Source organism: Molossus molossus, unplaced genomic scaffold (genome assembly GCF_014108415.1).
Source record: "Molossus molossus isolate mMolMol1 unplaced genomic scaffold, mMolMol1.p scaffold_m16_p_1, whole genome shotgun sequence".
Lineage (NCBI taxonomy): Eukaryota > Metazoa > Chordata > Mammalia > Chiroptera > Molossidae > Molossus > Molossus molossus.
The window spans coordinates 214,324,163-214,344,044 of NW_023425344.1; the positions used below are offsets into that span (position 1 = coordinate 214,324,163).

The 19,882-nt window shown below is 44.1% G+C and overlaps 2 protein-coding genes across 2 annotated transcripts; both read right to left on the reverse strand.

Moving 5' to 3' along the window:
- Positions 1-2,114: 2,114 nt before the first annotated feature.
- Positions 2,115-3,657, reverse strand: GPR135 (G protein-coupled receptor 135). Its single transcript, XM_036246243.1, has one exon. The coding sequence runs from the start codon at positions 3,609-3,611 to the stop codon at positions 2,115-2,117; it is 1,497 nt and encodes a 498-aa protein (XP_036102136.1). The 5' UTR covers positions 3,612-3,657.
- A 5,236-nt stretch (positions 3,658-8,893) lies between these two features.
- On the reverse strand, positions 8,894-19,722 carry L3HYPDH (trans-L-3-hydroxyproline dehydratase). The gene is made up of 5 exons (XM_036241235.1): positions 19,206-19,722; positions 15,635-15,804; positions 12,439-12,561; positions 12,212-12,349; positions 8,894-9,060 (listed from the first exon to the last, which is right to left on the reverse strand). Exons 1-5 carry the CDS (start codon positions 19,720-19,722, stop codon positions 8,935-8,937), a joined length of 1,074 nt encoding a protein of 357 aa, XP_036097128.1. The 3' UTR covers positions 8,894-8,934.
- Positions 19,723-19,882: the final 160 nt, after the last annotated feature.

The following is a 19,882-nucleotide window of genomic DNA, read 5'->3' on the forward strand; positions in this document are numbered from 1 at the left end:
TCACCAGGCAGGTTTGTTCCATTTCACGTTTATTTATTAAACATGTTTACAAAATCCCGTCCTTCAGTTCTTCACCCCAGGCAACACCCTAGTTTGCAATAAGCTCACCTCCCCCTCCCAAGTCTCTAACTCTTTTTCTGCCCTTATTCACAGTTGCTAAATTCCTATTCTGTGATACCTTCTGTAACTGGAAGATTTTTATCATGTCTCCCTAATCGTAGACATGACTTCCATTTTATCACAATGCCAAAAAATATACAACTTTTTTCCTTTAATAGGCAAATACTGTAGCTATCTTTTAAATGTTGGTTTGGCTGCATTAACTCTCTACATGTTTTATAACAAGGACTGAAAAGGAGAGATTATCTCATCTACTTTGTACTACATTGAGTGTAGCAAAATAAATGCAGATGATTTATAAACTTCTAATTTTGATGATGCTTTGAGAAGAAGAAAAATGAAAACATCTTTAGCTCTGACACAAATATATAATTCCACTTTTTTGATTACAAAATAATGACAAATACCCACCTATCACACAAAAACTTAAACACAATAAACCTCTTTAAATACTCTATGAAAAAAAGGGGGGGTGGTGAGTATTTCACATTACATTTTTTATGTGGTAGCTGATGTTTCATACCTAGTTTAAAGTACTTAATTCAATTCAGGCTATGAAATATTGAAGACAATAGAGGCAGGATGGAAGAAAGAAAGAAAGGAGAAAACAAAAATATCTCATAAAATTCTGAATAAATAAGTGGCATTTAATGAAATTTTATACATACAAATCCTGAATTGTGCTTTTGAATTTTTTGAAAGCATCTTTGTTTTATACATTTCTAAAGATACATCTGGCTTGAATAAAGTACCTCTCTGACTTGCCTAAGTTATTAAGACCCTATTACATTATATAATAATACCACACCTAGTCTCTTGTTGTAATAAAGACTACATTATTTTAGGAAAGTCATATTTATAAAGCAAGGATCCATTTTTAAAAAGTGTACCCAAACTTCCAAATGTAGGAGAGTATGATCATCTTAGAAAACTATGTTTATTCCAAGGATGGGGCTACTTCTCAAAATATTTTTAGAATTCCTCTTAGGAAACACCTTCAGTTGGATAAAAACCACATAGGAGAGTGAAATCTTGTTACTTTACAGAGCTTTTATTTTAATATTTTTATGGCATTACTCACCTGATCCAATCAACTTGACTTCCAATTACATTTTTTGCTTCATCCAAAATCAATTTACCCCGAAACACAGACTTTTTATTCTGAAAGTTTCTTTTTTAAGTGTGAAAGTGGTATCCCCCCAATGTATTAGAAACAAAAGTAGCAGGTTAGAGTAAGAGTGAACCCTCAAAGCTAGCCAGGGCAGATAATTTTGGAAGTAGGATGAGGAACATTAATTTCTAAGTATAATCTTGGAATGCTTTTTTAAGTATGAAACATTTTTTTAGTTTCATATTTCAGGTGGTTGAATTTTATGGTAATAAACTCCCTTTCAAAATTCTACAATGGTTTTAAATGGGACATAAATTTAAACTTTCCCACAAAGATTTTAGAGGGGTGGGGTGTGAAGGAAGTACACCAAAGTGTGTGAGGTAAGAATTTTCCACTCCCACCCTAAACATCGAAAGCATGTGTCAGAGTAGTGTGTTCTAGAAATCTGAAGTTTAGTTGAATGCTGGTGATTTAGAGGGGTGGTAAGCAATTCTGAGGGTCTATGTTCTGTCCTGAAACTATATGTATTTGAACAAATACTGATTGCATGCAATGATTCTGCTTGTTTCACAGTGTGATTCCTGTAATATGAGCTTTTCAATAATTGTGAAGTTTATTTTAGTCATTTTTGGCATTTACAGTTCGCAATGCTTTTTGTTGTGTGGTTTAAGATTATTTTAATTTTTGCATTTTACATTCCCTTTGGCACTTTTGAAGAAGGTGACATTGTCTTATACGTTGTTTGGGGGAAGTGGCAGCCCTCTCCCTCTGCATCTTTTTAAAATGTTTGCCTTTATGACATACACGATTCTTTCCAGAATCCTGTATCATTAAACGAAGCAGGTAAAAATCCACCTTCACAAACTGTGCATCCCAACCCTTCTCAGAGGCTGGTATCCCCAGCTTCAGATTTAGGCTGTTTGGCCAATGCTGTCACAGGTTCTGGTGGCCCTTCCCGGCAGAACAGTACAACTGGATTTTTGTGAGCCCACAAGGCCACGTCCCCGGCCACCCCGCTGGTCGGATTGGAAGGGGTCATCCTGCTGCAGGCCCCCAGCTGGTTGACATAGCGGTTTCGAAGGCGATTGCGCCTTCTTGCCTGCAGGCCCGGGCCCTGGTTAGGCAGGGAAGCGTCCGTATTCCTAGTCCGATAGCCCTCTTCCCGACTGCGCCCGAGGAGCATGGATATGTTGGGGTTGCGAATGGCATAGATGACGGGGTTGATGGCCCCATTGGCCCAGGTCAGCCAGACAGCCACCACGTTGAGGAGCGAGGGGGCCTGCGTGGCCTGGGCCTGGCGGGCAGCAGCCAGCAGCACCAGGAAGCAGGAGGGGCCCCAGCAGCAGATGACGAAGACGATCATGATGAGCACGGTGGTGGCCGTGCGCACCTCGCTGAAGAAGCGCAGCACGCGCGCGTAGGTGGTCATGGGCCGCACACGCACGTCCGACAGGCGCACCGCCTTGCAGATGTGATAGTGGCAGAAGCACATGAGCAGGAAAGGCAGCAGGTAGCAGGCGACCACCAGCCCCACGCTGTAGGCCGCGCCGAGCTGCGCAGGGTCCGGGGACGCCCGGTACAGGCAGCCATGGAAGCTCTGTGCCGCCGGGGGCTCCCGGGGCGCACGGAGCAGCTCCCAGGGCACGGAGAAGCCCAGGGCCGCCAGCCAGGCGCCCGCCAGCAGCTGCAGCGCGCGGCGGCGACCGATCTTCTCGCGGGGCGGCCGCACGATGGCGCAGTAGCGGTCCAGCGAGATGAGGGCCACGCTGAGTGTGGACACGATGCCGAAGCAGGAGCTGAAGAAGCGGCTGGCGGTGCAGAAGCCGCGCCAGGGTCCCGCGGCGGCGGCGGCGGCGGCGGGCGCTGAGCCCCCGGGTGGGGTGAAGAGATCCAGGAAGGCGGCGGGCAGGCAGAGCAGCGCCGTGAGCAGATCCGACAGGGACAGGGACAGGATGAAGGCGTTGGTGACGGTGCGGAGCTGCCGGTGCTTCACGATCACTCCCATCACAGCGCAGTTGCCCAGGCTAGACAGCAGGAAGATGAGCAGCAGGACCAGCGCCTGGGCCGCCACCGCCGCCCCGTGCGATAGCAGCGGCGCCGCCTCGGGGCGCAGCAGCGGCCTCCCCGCCGCCCCCGCCTCCCAGTGCCAGCCGAGGCCGCCAGCCGAGGCGCCAGTGATGTCGCCTTCGCTCTCGCCGCTCTGGTTCCCCAGCTCCGCGGCCACCACGGTAGCCACGGTGCTGAAGGGCAGCCCGGCCGCTGTGGTCTCCGCGGAGGAGGCCCCGCCAGGCGTGCCTGCCGCGGAGGGGGCGCCGGGCTGCGGGCCTGCCGAGGCCATGCACACTGGCGGGCGGCCCGGCGGCAGCCGCTGCTCCTCCATGGGGCCCCCCGGCGGCTGCGGGTCTGCTCATGCCGCGCTGGGGCAGGCGGCCCTCAGCTGGAGGGTGGCTGGGGCCGGGACGAGAGGCCGCTGCTGGGAGTCGGCTAGGCCGGGAGGGGTGGCTGTCGCCCCGACCCTGCGGAGCCTTTGACGTGGGTTCCAGGCGTTGCCGAGGGAACCGCCTGTTTACGCAGGAGCGCCGGGCGGGACTCCGGCCAAGTACCTTCTGAAAAGCCCGAGCACAGCTCCACCTCTCCTAGAGGTTATTCAGCGCCCAGTCTGGGCTTCAGAGTGCCCAATCGACCCCCGCAGGGACCACTGTCCGGCCAGATAAGGCGGGAGTGGCCCTCATATAAATGACCAAATTCAACAAGGGTTCATTCTCAAGCTCTCTTCTTGGATACAAATGCCCTACAGGAAGGCCTTCGTGGGGGATGCTTCGCCTCCCTGTGGGTGTATTTGGCATATGTAGGAAGGGGAGGAATCAAGAACCTGAAGTGAAAAACTCTCCAAATCTGGCGATCTTAAACTTGAGGGGCAGAATAATTTAATCCAGGTGTTCTCAAACTTGAGCGTGTAACAATCACCTAGACTGCTTACTGAAACATAAGTGACTAAGCTGAACCCCAGAGTTTCAGATTCCGTGGGTCTGGGGTGCTGTCCTAGAATCTGCACTTCCAACTGAAGTTCCCAGGGGTGATGATGTTGCTGGTGTGATGACCACACTTTGAGAACCACTGATGTACTGTGCTTATTGAAATGCAGATTCCCGGGTTGACTCCCAGGATTCCTGAGGACTGGCCCATGACCCAAACCCCACAGGTGATTCTGATACAGGTGCTCTGAGGAGCTAGAATATGGATGTTGAAGGCAGGATGTCACCTTGTTTTAGAGCCTGAACCTCAGGACCCTAACTGGCTCACACATGTTTTGGGGAGAAGGGAGAGCAATTGTTCCATCCCTGTGGCCTGGCCTTTGTCATTTCTCTGGAATGTGATGTGTTTTGATTCTAAGGTGCTGCCAACTAGGCAGTCACCACAGAGGCCGCTCCAGGTATCTGATTGGGAGACACAGGAACAGTAAGGGCCTGCTGACCCAGGGAAGCTGCATCTCAAGTTTCTGGGTATGTCTTCTAATGGGGACTGATCAGACTTCAGGTTTTCTAAGGCTTTGTTTTGTCAAGTGTGGACCCTGGACCAGCAGCATCAGTATGATCTGGGAACTTGTTATAAATGCAGATTCGCAGACTTACCCCAAATCTGAGTCTGAAATTCTAGAGTGCAGCCGAGCCACATGCCCTGCAAGTGATTCTGATACACAGTCAAGTTTGGGAAACACTGCTCTAAAGAATAATTATACATTTGCAGTTCTTAGAATCAATATTAGTATTTTGGATGCTTATTTCAATGAGGGAAAATATCTTACTGTAAATTTTACAGCTTTTACAGTTTATTTAAGTTGGTAAACTAAGACTGGGTTTTCTCAGCCTCAGCATAATTGACATTTTGAGACAAACGATTCTTTGCTGTGAGGGCTACTTTATGCATTACAGATGTTTAGCAGTATCCCTAGCCTCTATCCACGAGATGCCTGTAGTGACAACTAAAAATGTCTCCAGACATTGCCAAATGTCCCTAGGAGTGGAGGGTGGGGGAATCAACCCCAGCTGAGAACCACTGAATTAAGACAAAATATAATAGATGAATTTATCTAGCAAATCTTCTCTGTGCTAAATTTTCAAAAATAACAAATAAGATAAGGATTCCAGCTGAAAGAACTTTACAGCCTTAGGTAAACACAAATATATTACAATTTTGTAAGTGTTGTTTAAAAATATACAAATTAAATTCTATGGAGGTGACTAACTCTTCCTACAGTAGCTGATGAAGACTTCGCACTAGAAATGACATTAGATTCTCAAAAAGAAGAAGAAAGGAGGAGGAGGAAAAAGGAAAGGACATTTGGTGCACGTACAAAGTCTGAAGGTCCTTTACTCTTGGGTAACTGGCAAGAAGCATCTGTATCTTAGGCTACATGGGGGTAGGGAGTGAAGAGGGAAATAAATGATGAAAACGAATTGTGACCCTAATGAAGGTCTTGCATGCCATGTCCCAGAGACTGAACTTCATTGAGGGAAGACAGGGTAATGGCACTAGCCTTTGAAGGGTTTTAGGTAAAGGAGGGTGATGATTAGGTATGGTTCAGAAAGCCAACAGTGACCGCACTCCTGGTTTCCCTCCTTCCTTGTTTGCCTCAGTGTCCTCAGCCAGTTCATCCTCCCCCACCCACCTTTAAATGCCAGAGTCCATCAAGGCCCAGGCCTGGGCAGCTCTGGACTTCCTTCCTCGTCTCACTTACACCCACAGCTTTGAAAACTATACATATACAACTCTAAATATGTCTGTAGCCCCAAACCACGTAGACTGCTACTTGGCAACGACCCTTGATGTTGCACCTCAAACATAACATGACCAAAATAGAATTCATGATCTTTCCTAAAAAGCTTGGTCCTCAATATTCTGTATCTCAAAAAATGACACCACCTTTCCTTTAGTTTACCAGCCAAAAACTTAGGGTTCTTTATAGATAAATTTCTCTTCTTCATCACCAGCTCATGTCCAATCCCCAAGACCAGGGAATCTTACTTCTTAAATATCTTTGTATCTATTCAGTTCCTCCATCGCTCCATCCTCCACCCGAGTCTTAGCTTTCATCCTCTCTTTGGACTACTGCTGTCACCCCCTAACTGGGTCTCTCCACATCCAGCCCCTACACGCTACAGGCAGAATGCTCTTTCTTTTTATCCTTACCCGAGGACATCTTTTGATATTTTGTTCAGATAGAGTGGGAGGGAGAGAGAGAGAAACATCGATGTGAATGGGACACGTCGAGTGGTTGCCACCCACACGACCCAACCAGGGCCGGGGACAAACTGTAACCAAGGTACATGCCCTTAGTGGGAACTGAACCCAGGTCTCTCTGGACCGCAGGCCGACGCTCTAACCGCTGAGCCAAACCGGCCAGGGCCAGAATGCTCTTTTAAACAAGATAAATTTGATCCTGTCACTCACTTATTTAAACACTGTAATGGCTTTCTCCATTTAATTTAAGGACCCCAATCCTTAATATTTACTACAAGTCACTGCATGATTTCACATCTCCTTCCTCATTTTGGGCCACTTTCCTTCTTTTTTGCTCCACTCTAATCACACTGGCCTTTTTTTTGAGTCCCTTAGGGCATTGGTACCTGCTCTCCTTCTGCCAGGGAAGCTCCACCACCACCCCTTCCCCAGTCTCCCAGAATCCCCATCTCTGCATGAGTGTTAGTCTCTCAGGGCAAGCCCTCCTTGGCCTGGAGGACAGACCACTGTCTACATTATGCCTCCCATGGTACACTGCAGGCTCTGTGAATGAAGACTAGGACTTTGTCTGTTTGGCTTTTTATTATATTCCTAGCACTCGGCACTCTGGAAACTACTAGAAACACACACACACACACACACACACACACACACACAAATATATTTTGAGTGACTGTCAGAGGAGAATCTGGCAACTGTGAGACCAGTTAAAAAAAAAGGTATTGCAATGGCCCAGGGAAGAAATTAAAGAGTCTGAACACAGGCATTTGCAGCAAAGACGAGAGATTTTAAGGAGCTAGTGTATGGATTAGGATTTTTGGACATAAGCAATAAAATAGGGCACTGTCTCCCTTAAGCAAGAAATGAATTTACTGGAAAAATAGGGGGAAGTTCAGATTACAAAAGATAGTCTAACAGCCAGCCCCAAGAACAAGAGAAGTCAGGGCAGCGCTGTGGATAGAGACAGCAGAAACTAATTGAGGGGGATCTCATTAGGGCATTGTCAGAATAGGTCTGCTTCAGCCATTTTTTAGACGGTATATCATTTCTCATGACCCAGGTTCTGGAGGAAAGAGCCAAGCAAGGCTACATGAAGGGGATGGGTGGTTTCCTGGAGAAAAAGGAGAGTGTTGATAAAAGGAGAAAGTTAGTGTTAGTGTCATATTTTACAGAGAAGTTATTTCTTTACCGTAGAATGTTATAGAGAATGTGTGGAAAACATTATTTTTTGTGTAATTAATTCAGGTGGGGTAATCCAATCACAGGCCTAATAACTGGGTCTATATAGACTTGCTGGATGGCAAAGCCAGTTAAAATGAATTAATTACTTTAGTGTTTGCTCAGAAAAAAATACTACTTACTTCAAGCAGAGTCTAATGAATATTGAGAGCATCATATGTTGATTAATTTTATGACTGATACTGATCAAATTTATTTTTAATGGGCTCACAGACAATTTATTAGCAAGAATACCAAGAGTTAACATTTCTTTCATGTTTTAAATCTACCTGGCATGTAGTAGTATAGTGATTCACGGATTGATTTCTACTATGTACCTGTATTTCAATAATGCAATACACAACCCCTTTCACAAGAGCCTTAAAGATATATCAACAGTCTGACTATAGGCTGGACTTCTCACACCAGTTTATGAGACTTCAGTTACCTGGGATAGGGGCCGGGTTCTGCAGCACAGAGAACACCTGGCAGCAGCTGTAACACGTACCCAAAGAAGCTGACCCACGCCACCCTTCTCGCACTATGCATGTTAAGTGTTGAGTACCTTATAATAACCCACTTCCCTTACATCCTGCTGAGAGACAGGGCATTATTTCACTCAGAAACTGGAAGACCAGACTAATGAACTGGTACGAGTCATTGTTGTGAGGGCTACAGTTCAAGCTATTAAGCAAAGAGCATTTAGACCAAAGTAGTTACCACAGAGAAATATTTTAAAACAAGAACTAAGGTTTTCATTTTATCTGATATGTTAATAACTAGAAAAATATTTTGAATTTTCAGCATTGTGTATGCTAGACGTGATATATATATATATGCAAATATGAAGTATAATGACTTTATATTTAGCCACAGTGTACTATTTTAGAAAGAATGGAAGTTGGCTTACGTGTACAATTTGGATATAGGTTTCCACATAATTCAGATTAAAAATTACTGCCTTCGCTGGTTTGGTTCAGCGGTTAGAACCTTGGCCCGTAGACCAATGAGTTGCAGGTTTGATCCGGTCAAGGGCATGTTTCTTGGTTGTGGTTCATCCCTGGCCCTGGTTGGGGTCATGTGGGAGGCAACCAGTCATGTGTCCTTCATTGATGTTTCGCTCTCTCCCTCTCTCCCTCCCACTCTATTGGAAAATAAATTGAAAAATATCCTTGGGAGAGGATTTTAAAAATTACTTATAGATAACAGTTGCTTTAAAAAGAAAGTCCTTAAAGTCACAGAAGTCACTTGAGAAGAAATCCATCCCTCAGTGGGTCGCTGTCTTCTACTATAAAATTTGCTGTACCCGTGTAATGGGCTTGTCCAGAAACTTCCACTATGACGGCATTAAAATCACCACATTTTTCTTTCTGAAAAAAGAAGATAAAAGGAGTACAATATCAAAATACTGCATTCACACTGTATCTGGCTTTATCAGATTGTTGATGTTTATCATTTTATTATTATTTTTTTTTACTTTTTTTTTATCCTCACTAGAGGACATTTTTGCATTTATCTTCAGGCAGAGTGGGAGGAATAGAGGGAGGAAGAGAGAGAGAAACATCAATGTGAGAGAGACACATCGAGTGGTTGCCACCCACACGACCCCAACTGGGGCCGGGGACAAACTGCAACCGAGGTACATGCCCTTAGCGGGAACCGAACCCGGGACTCTCTAGTCCGCAGGCTGATACTCTAACCGCTGAGCCAAACCAGCCAGGGCTGATGTTTATCATTTTAAAGAAAACCCAAGAGTTGATCCAGTAGGCAATGAAAGGAGAGAGACCTGGTCAGGTTTTGTTTTAAACAAGTTAAGCTTCAGAGTGGGAGACAAACTGGAGAGGAGAGACGCTAGACACCCAGAACCCTGTTAAGAGACAAACTTAATTCATTGATTGAATCTAGTGTCAGTAGAGCAATTTTGAGTGAGGATAGAAAAGAGCAAAATACAGAGATATTTTGTAGGTAGACCTGGGGATTGGGGACCGATGTATGTGGAGAGTGAGGTACAGGAGTAAATTAAATAGGACCACAGCTTTTAGCTTGAAAGTGGAGCTGGTGTACCATTAACCAAGATGGGGAACAAGGCAGGAGAGGCACAGGGAGGGAGGGAGGGAAGGAGGGGAGGAAGGAGGGGAGGAAGGAGGGAAGGAAGGAAGGAAGGACTTTTTAACAAGCTGAGTTTGTGATACCTCCGGGACAATCATTTCAAGAGGAGTTTACTGGACAGCTGGGATACAAAGTCAGCCTCAGGGAGAAGCCTAGGGTACACGTGGTAGGGGGAAGGTCTGGAAGTCATCACCAGTGGGGGCTGAGAGCTGAAGCTTCCGAAGTGGGTGAAATTGCCCAGTGGTATAAAATTGAGGGTGAGATGTAAAAGAAGCTAAAGATAGGATGATGGGGACCGCTAAATGGAAGGACAGGGGAAGACATGGACAAGATACTATCAGAGAGCCTGGAAGAGCCCAGACAGAGAGGGAAGGACAGGGTGCAAGTGAAGATGTCTGGCAAGTATGATTAATAGCTATTCAGTAAGTAACTTCAATCTTCACTACAGAGTATCTTTTTTCCCCTAATTTTTAAAAACAAGAATCACTGAAGCTTATCATAAATGTCAATTATTAGGTTGGTAGGGTACAGTAACTTTATTATCTTTTTTATTAAGCTGCTATAATATAAAGCCTCAACTGAAAACTTGCTTTGTCTGATAGCAATATAATGTAATGCTTAACAGTGTGGGGTCTACTCAGAGAGACCCACATTCATAGTCTGGATCCATTATGTTTGATCTTCAGCAAATTACCTAGACTCTTAAACTCTCCAATTTCCCATCTTAGAAAAGAATGATAATGGTATTGAACTCCTAGGATTCTTGTGAGAATTAAATGAGATGGTATGAATAAAGTGTAAAGTGCTTAGATTGGAAATTCACACGTAGTGTAACGCACAGTAAATGTTGTAGATTATTATTTTCTCTTCAATTGCAGACTTGAAAACAATGTATTCCAAATTTCTGCATACAACATAAATGGTTTGGTAGCTCATAAGATCATGTATAGGAATGCCTAACTTAAAGAAGATTCAGTGTTTAGAAAAACCATACTTTAAAAACAGCTATACTGTCCTGGTTGGTTGGAGCATTGTCCTGTGCACAAAAAGGTTGTGGGTTTGATTCCCAGTCAGGGCACATACCTAGGTTGCTGGTTCAATTCCCTGGTTGGGGTCATTCAGGAGGCAACCAATCAATTTTCTCTCTCACATCAATGAATCTCTCTCTCTGTTTTCCTCTCTCTTTAAAATCAATAAATATATCCTTGGGTGAGGATTTTAAAAATAGCTATATTAGGGTATAAAAGTCTTTATTAGGATAGATTGCTATGTTAAAGGACTCTATGAGTAGATTCATTTACTAGATGTAAATAAGTCATCCTGTAGATTTTATTTATTAATATGAGTGAAGTTATTAATTTGCTCTATTCGCATGTTTAATATTTGGTTCCATTACAAAAATTCTACTGTCCACACTTTTCAGAACTTTCATATCCTACTATAAAAATAAACACTCCTGCCCTGGCCGGTTTGGCTCAGCGGTTAGAGCGTCGGCCTGCGGTCCGGAGAGACCCGGGTTCGGTTCCCACTAAGGGCACGTACTTCGGTTGCAGTTTGTCCCCGGCCCTGGTTGGTCGTGCGGGTGGCAGCCACTCAATGTGTCCCTTCACGTCGATGTTTCTCTCTCTCTCTCTCCCTTCCTCTCTCTCCCTTCCTCTCTATCTGTACAAAAAATGGAAAAATATCCTCGGGTGAGGATAAAAATAAAATAAAATAAAATAAAATAAAATAAAATAAAATAAACACTTCTATAGAATAAAAACAAACAAAAAATCTAAACCCTAATTTAATGGTTCTTAAACATTTTGGTCCCAGGACCCCTTTATATCTTAAGGTTTGAGGACCTCAAAAGAGTTTTTGTTCATATTGGTTATATATCTATTAATATTTGTTATCTTGGTAAAGATATTTATTCATTAATTTATTAAAAAATAAACTCATTATATGTTAACATAAACAACAGATTTTTGTGAAAATGACGTTTTCCAAAAAAAACCCAAAAATGTTAATGAGAAAAATGACATCGTTTTCCATTTTTGCAAACACTGAACGTCTGGCTCAGCAGAAGACAGCTAGATTCTCATCTCTGCCTCTGCGTTCAGTCGTCGGGCGATCGCATCTCCCAGCCCCTGGAGTGCTGCACGCTCGTGAGAGAATGAAAATGAAAAGCAAACAATGTTTTAGTATTAGTGTGAGTGTCACTGTGACTCTGTGAACCCCTGGAAAGAGCCTTGGGAACCCCCTGGGGTTTTCAAACAACACTTGGCGAACCAGTATCCCAGCTGAACAATTTTTACATTGTTTTAAAATTCTCTTCTGAGAGCTGAGTGAAGAAACTCATCTCACACCCAACTCACGCCTCTTCAGTATCAAAAGTAACACATTTTCAAAAGCAGCTAAGGCGTCGCTCACCCTCACAGCCTTCCCTGTGAATTCGGAGCCGGACGCTCTGCTTCGAAAGGCTCTGGTCTGGTTCAGTTCTAGAAGCCCTTTGTGACATTGTAAGGCGATTCGAGCTGTCACCCCTGAGCCCGTAGGACTTCTGTCAACCTGTTTCAGAATAAACGACGGTAAGATGTTCACAGTGCTCCAGTTCCACACTGCATGGCTTTTGTGCCTAAAAATGACAGTTTCAATACCTGTTCATCTGCAAACACACATATGTTGGTGGTTGGCTCCTCACTGTAAGTGTCTTTTCCATCCGTTAATATCGTTCCATACAGAAAAGCAAGGTCTTCACTATCAGGATGAGTAATTTTAAACTGCAAATAACCAAAAATTATCAACCACATATAAAATAAAATTTTGATTCAAATTTATATTCTACATAACATATATGGGGCACTCTTAGACATAACTTTTCCATCTTTATCATTTTTAAAATACCTTTGGGTCAAGGCAAAAATGCTAGAATGACATCTTTGTAGACGAGTAAACATAGTTTTATTGGAAGTTGTGATTCTTAGACTTTGAGTCCTTCCTAAGGAAGGTGCCCTGCACAGAGCCTTTACTAAAGGAGCAGTCTGCTTTTACACGCACACCTAAACACACACACTCTTTGAGGCATTGAGCCCAGGATGCTCAGCCCTCAGGCTGGCCATGCTGCTCAAACAGGAAGAGCGAAGGCCACCACACCCTCATGCCCAGGAGTTTGGAAAAATCAGCAATGAGTATCTAGGGCGGAGGTTTACACCATTGATAGAGACAAAGACTGTGAGAGGCCACGAGCAAGCAAATGTTACAGGGATGCAGACACCATTAGGCAAGAGAAACAACTGGATGGGGGGAAAGGACTTATTGTAAAGAATCTTGGTCAGCTGGTATCATGAAAGCAGCCGATACACACAGAGAGAACCGGGCACTGTCAGGGTAGCTAGGTCACGTCAGTGGTAAAGCACGGTCAGGCCCAAATGAGAAATGCGTCCCGTTCTCGGTGGTCTGGTTGCTTAATTTTTCCTGGATTTTAGTAACTTCTGAGAGTTTGACCGAGATGACTGTAATTGTACTTCCTCATGTATCCTTACAGATGGTATGTTCTACCACCAGTCTGTCATTTAAATCAGTTGAATAGATTTATATTCTTAAATTCCAGAGTCCATTGACAACCAAGTTAAAGAGAACTGCATATTGGAGCTTTTTTCTCCATTCTCTCTCTCTTTTTTTATCCTCACCCGAGGACATTTTTGCATTTATCTTCAGATACAGTGGGAGGGAGAGGGGGGGGGGAAGAGAAAGAGAGAGAAACATCGATGTGAGATAGACACATCAAGTGGTTGCCATCCACATGACCCCAACCAGGACCAGGAACAAACTGAACCGAGGTACGTGCCCTTAGCAGGAACCAAACCTGGGACTCTCTGGTCTGAGAGCCGACGCTCTAACCACGGAGCAAAACCGGCCAGGGCTGTTCTCCATTCTCTTAAAGCTCCTGGGCCCTATGTCTCCTGTAGCACCATCCAAGATCACACTGCACAAGCGTGCTCCCCACCTAGACTGAGCTCCTGGAAGGTAGGCTTTGTTCTTCCTTTGTGTCTCCAGCATCTAGCATAATGTCTGACATACAGTAAGTTCTTAGTAAATCATCCTGATGCAACAAAGTTGTGGGTTTGATCCCTGTCAAGGTGTATATGGGAATCAACCAAAGAATACACAAATAAGTGGGACAACAAATCAATGTTTTTCTCTCTCTCTAAAAATCAATCAAGAAGTAAAAATTTAAAAAAGAATGAATAAACATGAATTTATATTATACTAACTTCAGCCCTTCCCCCAATGGCCTTTCCTCAAATCTGCATCAGTATATGAATGGTCAGCTATTCACAAAGAAGTGCTACTGTCTGATCCATCCCTAATAAAACTTCTTCTCGCCCAGCAGGTGTGGCTCAGTGGATTGAGCATCCTCCCATGGACTGGAGGTCTGGATTCAATACCCTGTCAGGGTACATGCCCTGGTTGTGGGCTCAATCCCCAGTAGGGGGCATGCAGGAGGCAGCCAATCAATGGATCTCTCACATCGATGTTTCTCTTTCTCTTTCCTTTCGTCTCTCTCTAAAAAATCAATAAAAACATATAAAAATATATTTAAGAAAAAACTTTTTCTCATGTTTTTTGCACAATCCCTCCTCCCTCAAGTCCACCCTTTGCAACCTTGGTGAGAACTTCAAGCTTCAATGAGAAATTCAAAATTATTTCTATTAATAAAACTATGCCCTTTCCTTTGATTTCATTGAAAACAAGGTGAAATTCTTTTATGCCAAACTGTTAACTCAAACTATTAGTTGTCTGCTTAATGGAACAGAGAACTGATGTAAATTTAGAGCTTCAGAGTAACAATGATAAAATAATTCTACATATTGGTATTGGCAGTCCTGGAAAAATAATCATTTAAAATAGGAATATGGTATACATCTTCATTTTGTTATTTGTTATAAGTTATATTAAAGCTTTGCATATGTTAACTTAGCCCATAAACAATTATTGATACAAGTATATTAGACACTATTTTTCACAAGTTATTTTTTACATAGAATAATTAAATCTTCATATGCTAAAGCAGTCCAGTACTGTATATGGGTTATTTATAGGTTCAATTTCAAGGTAAAATGGCAGACTGGTGCTAGAAATGAAAGAATATTCTAGATTTGTGTATTATTTAAACTAATTTTATCCGAATAATCTTCTCAAGCCCAAACTAGAGTTACTTGAGTATTTAACTAATTTCTTAGCAATATAGAAAAAATGCACTTATTAGGAAATAATGTTCTCTGTGAAATAAGAGAAAGTTTGATTAGATTTAATAAAATCTCTTTTGTAAGTTATATTTTATATTCATTACTTTCAAATTTTGTAGAATGACCACATATAGCAAAGGATATGCATTTCAAATTAGTGGAATATTATGATATATTTACTATACATTTAAATAACCACAAATTATATTAGTAGATATGTATTCTTAAAATTAATAATAGTCATTATCGAACATTTATTATGGGCTTGGCACTATTCTAATTCCTTTACACATATTGACTTATTCTTACAACCCCCATGAAGCAGGTATTTCATAATTTACATTTTACAGATTGGGAAACTGAGGCACCTGGAAGCTACGTAACTTGCTCAAGGTTCCAAAAGTTATAAGTGGCAAAGCTAGAACTCATAGGTAGTCTTGCTCTAGAGCCTGAGATTCAAATTAGTAGCACAAACCCTATTCTTTGTGCTACTAATAATTTACATGCAATATATAGGTATTTCGTTTTCTCTAGAGACTTGTAATTGATATCCCCTCCACGCCACAGAGAAAGGCGACGTTTTGAGGACAGCGACGGTACTAACCTGTGCTTTCACTGCCTCCGTCACTGTACTTGCTGCATCCACGAGGTCCCTTATCTTTGCAGAACCAACATCGAGTCCTAACTTCTCAGCACTAACAAATGCATAAAATGCACCACCGTAGGCAATGTCCACCACCACCTTTCCGTGACCAGGAACATCCACCAGGAGATCTAAAAGAGATGTGTTTGAAAATCAGTTTGTTTTAGTGTTTTAGCTATAAAAATCATAGAATTTATTATGTATGTATGTTGCCGGGGGGCTTCTTCCTATCATTAAGAGAAATGAAATAAAAATCTATCTTCAAAATGAGTAAGCATCAAATAAATAATACCAGACCTTTAGCTAAGTTCATCTTTCTACTTTTAACCTGATGTTTACATAAGTTATACACTTGAATGCCATGTGTTCCTTAAATTATACACACATATTTGTTAACTATTCTGAGTATCTTTTTTCTAGGAAACATCACAGAAGCAGAGAGGAAACCCTGGGACATCAACATGTGAAAACTATGAAGGAAAATGTAGGTACCCTCTTATACTTCTAGGAACAGTTTTGATTAGTGAGGCTTTGGAGTCCTAGTCACAAATTGGTTTTCTTCAGCTCTAATGTAAAAAAAAAAAAGAGAGATTTTTCCTATATGTTATATAGAAACACTTATTCACTTATACATTTCATCTCATGAAAGTAACCTGCAGGCAAATAATCAGAATAAAGCCATTGTGGAACCACTCAACTTTGGTATTATTTTGCATCAGAGTTTTTATGAGTATTTTAAGTGCCTAACATACCCAGAGTTCCACCTGAAAGTCAGTTGTTTGGAATCCTGAATTTGTATTTCCAAAGGAATGGGGCTGGATGATATTTTGGGATATTAAAACTGTTTCCCCCCTTCTCAAAGTATCCTCTCTTCCTCCTTCCCAGTTCAAGCGGGCTTGGTGACCACAACCTCTGTCGGGAGGCACATGGCAGGGGAGAAAGCAGGTTTTATGGAAAACTAAGATCTCAGGGGAAAGAGATCTGTTGGCAAAGAGGTGTTCTGAAAGGAGGAATATTTCTCCTGGTCAATAGAGAAGTTTCCTTCCCCTGGACCGAGAAGAGGCTGAAGGTCCTGAGTGCAGAGCTCCTGTGTTAACAGCACCAAGGAGAGCTGCAGTGTGTGACAGAGGCAGCAAGGAGGAGGCAGGGGCAGGGGCCACATGGAAGGGGGCAGATGATGCGTCCCTGGTAACCTGTGCAAACTGAGGACCGAAAGGCCCTCCTCTCCAAGGCCTTGGCTATTTTCAGAAAACTTTGCTCACACAGTATCAGGAAAAGAAGCAGCAAGTGGAGGGATGAAGCTAAGTCCATCAACAAGGCAGAGTGGAGTCTCAAATTCAGAATTGAAGTTGTAAAAAATAAAGTATTTCTTGTATTCCTGAATTTGCACAGTCATACAAAGGTACCAGTATGTGATCAGTTACAGACTAGCCCACAGGGCCCTTTTACATGTGATGTGTCAAAACACAGCAAGTTTATCATCAAAAGAGTAAAACATGCCTGTGGAACTTAACAGCAAAAGTGAATGAAAAAGGTCTTTATCTGGATGCTGGTGCAACATGGGAAGCACATTTAATGGAAGGAGAATGAGGAATTAGATGGAAATGAGGGACTACTAGAAAGCTAGGCTAAGTGTAACTTTGGTGTTCTCATGTGTAAAATGGAATTGCTATTCCCCCCCAGAAGGGTTTCTTTTGAGAATTCCATGTGATAATGTGTGGGGAGTGCTTGGTACAGATTAGGAATGCAACAAATGTTAATATTAAAGCCAGAAATTTACTTTCCAACAGGAACAGGACTCTTAAGAGGACCAGATGGTTACATTTGTGAATCAGCTTATTCTCCAAATTTCATTTTAGTTACTCATTCAACAAATGTGGACTACCCACTGTTCTAGCTCTTGAATACAGTGAACAAAACTCAGGAGTTTTTATTTTAGCAGATGGAGTGGAGGTGGACTCAGCAATTCTCTGAGGTGGGGAGGGACAGAGCAGTGACCTTGATTGAACACTGTCAGTCTGCCTTTTTTGTATTTTTCTAAGTGAAGAATTCACTACTTCATTTTCTTAATGACTCAAAGTGAGCATGAATACCCTCTGATTGTTGTACAGCCATGCAGTGATGTTCTCAGGAATGACTGAGCTTACAGGGTTGGTTGCCCCTGCCGTCACCAGCCTCAACTGAATTAGTGGTGATCCTGATGCCTCTTGTCATTTTCCACAAAATCTAGTGTTTCCCATATACTGCTGGGTGGCCTAGGTGCCAAGTTAGTTAAACTTTTGATGTTTTTGAGATGTAATCCTAAACACAAATTCCTGTCTCTCTCAAGTGCCCTCCCAATACAGATGTGACACTGTTCTCTCCGAAAGGGGAACGTGCCTGGGCTATGACGGCATCATTCAGAATCAGGCTAATCTGGAATCCAAATCCTAGAGAAGTATTAAGATCACACTAACAGAATGATTTGCATGGCTTGAAGACTGAAAAAAAAATAAAAGAGGTGACCCTATTCCTGGCTGGAAAAAATTAGCTCCCAGATCACTTCCAGTTATGACTACTAAAGCATCCTCACTGACAGAATTCAGCCCTTTGAAGGGATTTCCCTCTATGTAAGGATGATAGTTATTTGACAGCTATTTTGCATGACATAGAGGCTCTGCACTAGGGGAACCCATCAAAACCTTCTGAAGGCTCAGCACACCTAGAGAACTAACTAGTAACGTTATATATCCTGTAGTCTGTCTCTGGGAAAATATATATATATATAGTAGTGCCTTACACACTCTTTTAATCCTTACACACTCTTTTAACCCTTACACACTCTTTTACCACCCCCCCCCCTCCACACACACACACTTAACAAGATATCACATGAAGAAGCATACACACAGGGCGGTTAATTTGACTAAGGTTGCAGTTTTACAGGGTTGTCAGGCTTTGAACTCAGGCAAAGTCTGTTCCTGTTTTTAAAGAATAACAGCAGCGACATCAGTACTTTCACGATTTATAAACTGCTTAGTTCATTCTCATTTAATTCTCCCACCCCTCCCCCATCCCCCAAGAAGTGGGGAAGCACTTTTTACAGATGAGTTTCAGTAACTTGCGTTTAGTAACCTGTCGGGGGTATAGTGTGTCTAGCGAAGGTATTCTGAGCCAGCCTGGAACCCGCGTACATTGGCTGTTCTTTGCTCTTTCTTGACCCTAGCGGACCTTGCTTTCCCCAGTTGTGAAATCTCTAGGAATGCCTGCCAGTGGGGAGGAGGCGCTGAGAGAAACGAGGAATTCGTACTTCTCCAGGCTCTCTCTCGACCACAGGGCAATAGACCTGGGGGATAACTGAGCTGCATGCACCGCACAAATCTGGAAGGCTATTGAAGCGGACACACATCTGCAGTGGTTTAGAATTACCTTTTTATTAACTGCACAGGCTGTGGGGTGGGTTAGTTGCGCTGCGGGGGTTCCAGCCCAGAGAGCGAGTGTAGTTAGTTGCGCCTCGGGTTGCAGCCCGGGGGCGGGAGGGTCCCGCGGTTACCTGTGGCCAGCACGAAGGCCGGGACGCTGTGGAAGCGCACCGGGCCGCGGCTCAGGCCGCCCTCGCACTCCACGAAGGCGGCCACCAGCCCGCACGGGCAGTGGATGTTGACGCGGGCCTCGCGGGCACCGGCCGGGGGCGCCGGCACCAGCCCGAAGTCGAGCGCGAAGCGGCCCAGCGCCAGCACGGCGTGACCGCACATGGAGCTGTAGCCTTCGTTGTGCAGGAACAAGACGCCCAGGTGCGCGTCCGGCAGCTCGCTCTGCACGAGCACGGCCCCGTACATGTCCCGGTGTCCCCGGGGTTCGTACATGAGTCGTCGCCGCACGTGATCAAGGTGCTGGCGCATGTAGCGCCGCTTCTCCAGCAGCGTGGGGCCCGCCACCTCCGGACACCCCGCCAGCACGATGCGCAGGGGCTCGCCGCCCGTGTGCATGTCCACCACCGACAGCGCCGGCGTCCCCGGGTCGTGCGGGGGCAGCCAGGGCATCGCCCGCAGGCTCGCGGTTGTCTGCATCCGGGAACACAACCACCGCGGGCGGTGCGCGCTTCAAACCCAGGACCCACCCGCGGACTCGGAGCCAGAGGGCTAGGACCCCTGGCCTCCTCAGGGGGCGGGGCCTCGGAGCGCAGACAAGGAAGCGCGTGGCGGGGGCGGGGCTTCGGAGCGGTCGCCT

What these genes read in the sequence shown, in the direction of transcription:
- GPR135 (XM_036246243.1), bottom strand. Translation starts at nt 3,611, where the DNA reads ATGGAGGAGCAGCGGCTGCCGCCGGGCCGCCCGCCAGTGTGCATGGCC.
- L3HYPDH (XM_036241235.1), bottom strand. Translation starts at nt 19,722, where the DNA reads ATGCAGACAACCGCGAGCCTGCGGGCGATGCCCTGGCTGCCCCCGCAC. An exon ending in GGCCTTCGTGCTGGCCACAG is followed by an intron (nt 15,805 to 19,205) that starts GTAACCGCGGGA and finishes CATCTCTTTTAG; the next exon opens with ATCTCCTGGTGGATGTTCCT. An exon ending in GTGTGTTTGCAGATGAACAG is followed by an intron (nt 12,350 to 12,438) that starts GTATTGAAACTG and finishes ATTCTGAAACAG; the next exon opens with GTTGACAGAAGTCCTACGGG.